Raw genomic sequence first — 8,691 nt, 5'->3', positions numbered from 1 at the left:
ATTAGAAGAAAAAAGCTTGCTCAAGTTTCCGTAAAGAGTAAACGTGCAGATGAAAGAAGCCAAATCAAAAAAGAAAAGATCCCATAATATGAAGAATGAAGAGAAACAGCAAATGATGAAAGTTGGAAAATAGCTGCCAAAGTCAGAAAATAAAGCTGAAGAGGCACCAGAAGCATGAATTGGGAAGACGTTGTTAGATGAGGCAGGCGCTCACCTCGAGTGGCGCTGACAAAGTAACTGTGGGGGAACTGAGACTACGAGGCCGCCTGATTTGAGGCTCACTCAGATGATTGCTATTGTTTGATGTGGATCCCACTGCTCCATCTTCAGCATGCTATTTCAGAGGCAAAAACAAGTTACAATTCTTTACATAGGAAACACAAATATTATAAATAAAGAAAAGTTAAAAAAAAAACAGGATATAATCTCTGCATGTGTTTATATATTTAAGAAACTTTTCAAAGTTTCAGAAACATTTTACTAAGTGTTGATTTTTTTTATGCATCAGTGAATGTTTATGTGTAGCCATTAGTTCTATTTTAAAGTTATGCAATTAGTGATTAAATGGGGTCGCTCCTTGACTTTTAAAAGAAAATAAACATCAATATAATTAATTAATTAATTAATTTATTATTACTTTTTGAGGTTTGGAACTATCAAATTTTAAAAAAATACATATATTTTTTTAATTGATCCTTTATTATCCCTTTAAAGGTCATTGTCCATTTTTTTTTAGAAAGAAAATTAAAGTGGCAACAAAAGTCTTGTTTTTTTTTGTTTTAAACCAAAAAAATTTTTTTAAAATATACCTACATTTGAATAATTATTTTACATACCTTGATGCATTTTTATTCTGAAAATTATTCCAGTACTACATCTTACTACTTCAGATAGCTCAGTTATATTAAGTTTTAATAAGTTAATGAAAGAGATAAAGAACTGGAAAACATTTTCAGGGCTTGCGTTGTTCTTCCCTTCAAGAAAGGCAACAGTTTTTCATCTGATCAAGGAATAATTTTACATGTGCGTTGCAAGAGAATTAACTTGGTAACAATCTTCATACCTGCACAATAGGACGCGTCCAGGTTGTTGTGCGATTGTTATGATTGACATAATAAGTACGTCCTTTAGCATCTTTCCTTTCTTCCCAGCCTGATGGTAAACCCGGTGTGGTATGTACATAGGCCACAGATGGCTGTTTGTATGCAAGACACTATTAACTTACTGACATACTTCAGAAAAAAATTGCAGAAAAATATAAATATAAAAAAAGGTACAATCCACTTGAAATTATTCTTAAAATATAGGGACAAATCATGTGAAATTCTGTTTTTACAAGTTTGTCATGTCAAGACTTTAGTACCAATGATTTCCAGAATTCATTGATACCCCCTACAATATAGGTAAGCTACCAAATTAATAAAGTCTTCTTATATTATCTTAAAGGGACATTAAACCCATTTTTTTTCTTTCATGATTCAGATAGAGCATACAAATTAAACAACTTTACAATTTATTTATATTAGCAATATTATTTATTCTTTTGGTATCCTTTGTTAAAAAGCAGGGAGGTAAGCTTAGAAACGCACTAAGTGGCAGCAGTTTTGCGCGAGAATTAGATGGCAACACTATGTGCATGCTACCTACCTAGGTATCTCTTCATCAAAGAGTACAATCAGAACAAAGTAAATTTGATAATAGAAGTTAATTGGAAACTTTTTTTAAAACATTTTGTAATTTTATGCTCTGTCTGAATTTCAAAAGAAAAATATTTGGTGTCATGTCCCTTTAACTTGGCCGGCACTGCCAGTAGGTAATAATAAAAATGCTAACAAGAAATTATAAGGTACTCAGTTTTGTGACAAACTGAAATTATCTTTATATTTTCTGTCTAAAATTATAATGGCTAAGTAATAGCAGAACATATAATGGCACAGGTTGTATAAATAACAAATTACCGGTAATTTACATTTCCCCACAGTTATTGAAGGTTTATGCATGATAGCAAACATATATAACCCAACAGTGAAACAAGCGTTAGTAATACTACATATATCACTGGGATAGAAATGAACCACCCCCAGAGACACAGACGCCTAAATGATCAAAAAAGGGATATACTGCTAGGAGTAAAGTAAATTATACATAGAACAAAGTGACAAGGAAAGTATCAGAAGTGCTTAAAGGCAGCCCCCCTCCCCAAAAAAGGTGAATTTGATACATATCTTTTTTTTAATTAACATTTAACACAGAAAAACAATAAATGTGAATCAGATTACATGTCTGCAAAAGGAGGTACCCTGTGCCCACAGTCTGTGAGATGGTCTGACCCCCTATTACTGTATATAGTGACACTGTTTAACACACCAGTACTGTATATAGTGAGTCAGTGACACAGTCTGTAATCTGCCGGTGAGGTGGCTAGCCTGACCCTACCCGCCCCAGTACTTTATATAGTGACCACAGTAGTCTGTGACATGGTCCACCCCCCCCTGTACTGTATATAGTGGTACTGTTTAGTTGGCACTGTTTAACACCCCCCCCCCCCCATACTGTAGTAACAAGGTCTGTAATTTGATGGTTCCACAAACATACACACACACACATACATGCATAAATACACACACAGTCACATGATATCAGTGCAGGCAGTGGCAGGTCAACGTTTTTTATTGGGGACATTTTTCTTTTTTAACTGGGCAGTTGCGGACTCTGCACCCCCTGTAGTTCCGCCCCTGCTTAAAGGGATAATAAGGTTTAAAAAGGAAATATGCATGAGTGCATTGTAATGTGAAATATAAGCATTTTTACAATATTCTTTCATCAGCAAAAATGCTTCTAGTAAACATTATTACTGTTTTCATAGGCATATGCACATATTCTGTCAGGGCCCGTGCACCAGTATTTACACACCATGCATGCTCAGAGAGCTGGCAGTGGTGTGTATTGCTTCTGAAGACATAATTAGTGTCACACAAGTGACTGCTGACTGAGAAGGTGTGGTGTTTAAATACTGGTGCACAGGCCCTCACAAGATATGTGCGTATGCCACTGAAAAATAACTTTTACTAGAAGCATTTTTGCTAATGAAAGTATATGGCAAAAAATGCTTACATTTCAAATTTAAATGCACTCGTGCACATTTTATTTATGACCTTTTATCCCTTTAATTAGAAATTGACACTTTAGATACATAGTGCTACAATGCTGCACATCATGACTAAAGTTACATGAAATCCAAAATGTTTCTTTCATAATTCAGATAGAGCAAACAATTTTAAACAACTTTCCAATGTACTTCTATTACTTCATTCTCCTGGTATCATTTGTTGAAAACAGGTCCGTAAGTTTAGGAGCGTGAACGTGTCTGGAGCACTAAGAATGTTATCCATATGCAAGAGCACTAGAGGGCAGCACTATGTCCTACCATGTAGTGCTCTAGTTGCCTACCTAGGTATCTTTTGTACAAAGAATACCATGGAAGCAAAGAAAATTTGATAAAAAGTAAATTGGAAAAAAAATGTTTACATTCTATGCTCTGTCTGAGTCACAAAAAAATGTTTGGGTTTCATATCCCTTTAAACGCAATCCTGGTTACATGACCTATACCAGGCGTGTCCAATGTTTGCTTTTCATAATTGGGGTATAGTCCAGATTCCCTGTGGGAGGACAAGTATGCTGATTATGTTAAAAACTGGTGTCTCTTATAGCCATTTTTTGCAGTACAGCGGTCCCACCCCTTGCTCTCTCTCTTCCCCCTCTGTTTTGTGCTCTCTCCCCTTCTCTTTTGCGCTCTCTCCCCCTCTCTTTTGTGCTCTCTCTCGCTCCACCTCTCTTTTGCTCTCTCTCCCCCTCTCTTTTGCTCTCTCCCCCCTCTCTTTTGCGCTCTCTCCCCCTCTCTTTTGCGCTCTCTCCCCCTCTCTTTTGCGCTCTCTCCCCCTCTCTTTTGCGCTCTCTCTCGCTCCACCTCTCTTTTGCTCTCTTTCTCCCCCCTGTCTTTTGCTCCCTCTCTCCCCCTCTTTTGCTTTCTCTCTCCTCCCTCTCTTTTATGCTCTCTCTCTCCCCCCTCTCTTTTGCGTTCTCTCTTTTGTGCTCTGTCTCCCTCCCTCTTTTGCACGCTCTCTCTCCCCCTCTCTTTTGCTCTCTCTCGCCCTCTCTATTGCTCTCTATCCCCCCTCTCTATTGCTCTCTCTCCCCCCTCTCTTTTTCTCTCTCTCTTCCCTCTCTTTTTTTCTCTCTCTCTCCCCCCCTCTCTCTTTCTCTCTCTCCCCCTCTCTTTTTCTCTCTCTTCCCCCTCTTTTTTTCTCTCTCTTCCCCCTCTCTATTGCTCTCTCTCTCCCCTTCTCTCTTTTTCTCTCTCTTCCCCGACCACGCCCACTATCCCAGCAACAGCATGTCAGGTAAGGCCAAGTGTGTTTGTCCTCGTGCTGTCTCTACTGCGCATGACAGCTTCGGACAAACACACTTGGCCTTTTATATAATAGGATGGGCAAATGCTGGACAAACCTATGTATAACCATTAAAATATAGGGTAATAACACCCCTTCAGGTATAGTGATTCTATGAAAGGGTGAGCTACATCCTAATAAATACTGATAAAATCTCTCGCGCAGTCTAATAAGTTTTGTGAACAAGAGAGGATGAACTTAGGCGTAAAAAAAAAAAATAGTATTTATTTTTCCTTTCCTCTCTATCAGCAGAATGTTCATAGGCTCACAAAGAAGATTATAAAGATTAATTGACAAGAGGAACTGGAATAAATAAATGAGTTTAATCACTAAAATGTTGGCAACTAGATGTCCGCAAAACAAATGATAACAACAAAATGCCTGATTCAAGAACTTAATAAGGAAGTTTCTTTCTGTGAATTTTTATATGGCGACAATTTGAAATCGCCAATAGTCATAATGACATCTTGCTCCTCACATTAGAAAAGGGTACATTTTTTCTTGGTTATCCTAAAACTGTTTTAAAAGGGACAGTAAATATTTTTTTTTGCAAAACTCCCTGAGTTATATACTAATTCACCCATGTAGAACTGTTTTATTGATACCTCACTTCTATGTTTTCCTGTTTACATGTTTATATCTCACACAGTAGTGATTTTGTAAGAAGCGCAAGCCACCTATGCACTGAAGTATTTTATTTAGTTAGCGGTCATCAGGCAGTATTGGCCAATAAAAAGCTGTAGCACCCTGCTAATCTTCGCTAGTATGGCTTCTTATTGTCCATACCACATGATCAGCAGCGTGCCTAGGGCAGCACAAAACCTATATATAAATATATACAAATAAACAATGCGAATAGTGGCTTTTCTGCAGGTTACAGAAATGAACTTTGATATACATATACTCTGCAAGATCTAAAGGAGATCCAAGGTATTATAACACATTGGCCTCTGTGAATAAGCAGATCCTATGAATAGCTGCCCTGGTATTTCCCAACAGCATCCAAAATTCCGATAGCCAGCCACAAGTCAAGTAAACAAATATCATAACCAAGTGCAGTACATACAGTTATTTCCATTGTAGAGACCAGGACTTATCATAGTGAAATGTACAGTTCCATACCAGTCCATACATTCACTCATAAAAGTTTGTGACACACTAATGGCTGGCCCAGACAATTCCATACTCCTACTCTGTTTAGACCCAATCTTATACTCTCGCCTTTGTATAATCACTATTCTAAAAAGAAATTTGATCGTATAGCTATTTTTTCATCTGTAAGTATAATATTTTTTAAATGTTCCACACAAATCATTTTATGTATGCTCCACACAAATCATTTTAATGTATGTTCCACGCAAATCATTTTATGTATGCTCCACACAAATCATTTTATGTATGCCCCACACAAATCATTTTATTTATGCTCCACACAAATCATTTTATGTATGCTCCACACAAATCATTTTATGTATGCTCCACACAAATCATTTTATGTATGCCCCACACAAATCATTTTATGTATGCCCCACACAAATCATTTTATGTATGCCCCACACAAATCATTTTATGTATGCTCCACACAAATCATTTTATGTATGCTCCACACAAATCATTTTATGTATGCTCCACACAAATCATTTTATGTATGCTCCACACAAATCATTTTATGTATGCTCCACACAAATCATTTTATGTATGCTCCACACAAATCATTTTATGTATGCTCCACACAAATCATTTTATGTATGCTCCACACAAATCATTTTATGTATGCTCCACACAAATCATTTTATGTATGCCCCACACAAATCATTTTATGTATGCTCCACACAAATCATTTTATGTATGCTCCACACAAATCATTTTATGTATGCTCCACAGGGAAGTTCTGAACAAAACGCATGTAAGACCTCAGCTCTAGTTGAATTGCAAGGTGCTACAAAGGTATTGATTGAACTTCAAAAATTGTATATATATATATGTATATATATATATATATATATATATATATATATATATATACAAAAAAGAGATTTGATAGAGAATAGGGCGCAAAAACGGATATTATGATTATCAATAGTATCAATATAAGTATCAATTGACGGTTTATACAATTGCAAGGTAATTTATCTTTTGATTAAAATCCATCAAATATGTATATACGAGACTAAATTATGTTGATATAATAGTATAATATATAGTATATATATATATCTATATATAATGTTACAAAACAAAAACAAGTAGTACCGTAGTTCTTAAACTCTTATTTGTATATTAATTATAGAATTTTAATGAAAAATGTTGTTTGTTTTTTTGAGGTTCCAACACTAGTAGAAAAAAACCCCCACTGACATTAAATAACTGACCATAAAACAAAAAGTAAGTAGACATTTTAGTAATAGGTTCAACTTCTCTAAAAATAAACCATAATTTGAAGTTAGTGCATAACCGAGAAGAGCAAATTTATCTTGAGAATTGTTATCTAAAAAAGCAACAATAAGCATAGCAATGTCAGGTCCTTATTTGTTCCACGGGCCAATTCCGGGAGGTCTTACACATTCTAAAAATATCAAACATTTATTATATCGTAAAATCTCTTAATGTAGAAAAATTATTTACACTTGATTGAATCACTGAATGCAACTGCAAAGATAGATAGAGAACATTACCGTTGACTCCTCAACACCTGTGATTGTTGAAGCACGCGCTCTTCCTGTTGGGGTGCTTGGCTGTTGAATGACAATGTGACCCGTAAAAAAAGTATGGTTAGAACAAGGCTAAGCTACATTAAGAAGCTTTAAAAATACAGTGGAGGTGGTTACTTTGTTAGTCAAGAAAGTGAAATGGTTAGTTTGGATAAATCAATCATAGAGAACCAAATCCCAAATATAGATTTAACACCTTGTCTGTACAAACAAGCTCGGTATAAAATTCAGCACTAGTTAGGCTAAAAGAGTATTCAAATGATGGCTGTGATACAACCGATTGTCTCATGAAACATTTTTAGAATAATAGAATCAAGTTTCTGAAAACAGAAAAACCCCTGAGATAGCGTGTTAGGATTATGATGATTAAATAGATATTGTATGTAACCATTAGGGAGTATGGGGGTACAGTCTCTACTAGCACCAAAACTCCTGGGGATTATCTATGGTTTCAAATCCCATACTTCTGAGAACTGAAATTATAGCCAAACTCCACCCACTATTTGCCTTATCTGGAGGAACCAATCTTTAGTCTACAGACAACAAGGCTAGTCACAGTCATTATGTTTGAATAAAATGAACTGTTTTGCAGTTATCTGATTAAGCCAATTAGGGGTATATATGTAGCATGGTTAGCCAGGATGTCAGCAGCGTTAAATTCTGAGAATTAGGAAATACCTATTTTTCAGAGCCAAATTACATGAAAAGGGGACAAAATAAATCATGAACGTATATTGCAAAGTAGTTTCATTAGACATAGCCAAACACTGAATATAAACATCTCAATGCATTTACTGCCACTTTAACTATCAAGGGGCCACTTTTTCAAGGATCTATTCCTGTTAATTTATATAAAAATAAACTCCTCTTTATTGCCCTTATTGTACTGTGCCCTAAACATGTTAGAAAGGTTTCCTCTTGCAAACACTGGACAGCAGGCACCTTTGGGATTTGATGGTGCTACAGTAATGAATGTTTGTTTTTTTCTTCAAATAAACAGGAACAAACAAAGAAAATGTGCATCTGTTAAACTGAGAAACAGAGAGACAATGGGACAATGATACCATTATTTAGTCAACTAGACACAAATAGATTGCAAGCTTAAAGGAACCTTATACTTAGATAAGCAGCTGATAATAGTTAATCATATTCAAATTTGCTTCAGGAACACCCACCATTTTAAATGGCCTATGCACTCTCTCCCACTCCCAAATCGGAAGTTAATTTCAGCCACCGGCTCTTATTTAAATAGATCTTCAAAAGTGAATGCTGTAGATATGGAAGTCAAATTTACAGAAACAGATACCATATGTGTTCATATGCTGTCTCAAGTCTCACACATCAACAGTAACAAATGCCCCTTAAATCATCAGGAACTAATTTAAACCTTGTGTATATGGGATAAGAAACACTATATGGCCAAAGGTGTGTAGACACCTGACAATCAAACCAATATGAGCTTGTTGGACATCCCATTCCAAAACCAGGAGCTGCCTCCACTCTTAAACACAAGATTTTAGAATGTGTTTAAG

At 35.8% G+C, this 8,691-nt stretch overlaps 1 protein-coding gene across 14 annotated transcripts in view; it reads right to left on the bottom strand.

Annotated features, from left to right (window-relative positions):
* NEDD4L (NEDD4 like E3 ubiquitin protein ligase) overlaps nucleotides 1–8,691 on the bottom strand; it is an 826,963-nt gene that overhangs the window by 112,501 nt on the left and 705,771 nt on the right. For 8 of the 14 annotated variants that reach the window (XM_053701158.1, XM_053701159.1, XM_053701162.1 and 5 more), the window contains 3 exons: nucleotides 7,124–7,183; nucleotides 1,064–1,195; nucleotides 215–334 (listed from right to left, as the gene is read on the bottom strand). The exons of 3 other annotated variants lie outside the window; for them this stretch is intronic. In XM_053701158.1, the coding sequence (XP_053557133.1) occupies nucleotides 215–334; nucleotides 1,064–1,195; nucleotides 7,124–7,183 (312 nt within the window). The remainder of the gene's footprint in view (nucleotides 1–214; nucleotides 335–1,063; nucleotides 1,196–7,123; nucleotides 7,184–8,691) is intronic. 3 more of the 14 variants (XM_053701160.1, XM_053701152.1, XM_053701154.1) reach the window with 1 other exon arrangement.

This window comes from Bombina bombina, chromosome 2 (assembly GCF_027579735.1).
Source record: "Bombina bombina isolate aBomBom1 chromosome 2, aBomBom1.pri, whole genome shotgun sequence".
Classification (NCBI taxonomy): Eukaryota; Metazoa; Chordata; class Amphibia; order Anura; family Bombinatoridae; genus Bombina; species Bombina bombina.
The sequence above is the reverse complement of the archived record's forward strand: the minus strand, read 5'-3'. Positions and strand labels throughout refer to the sequence as shown.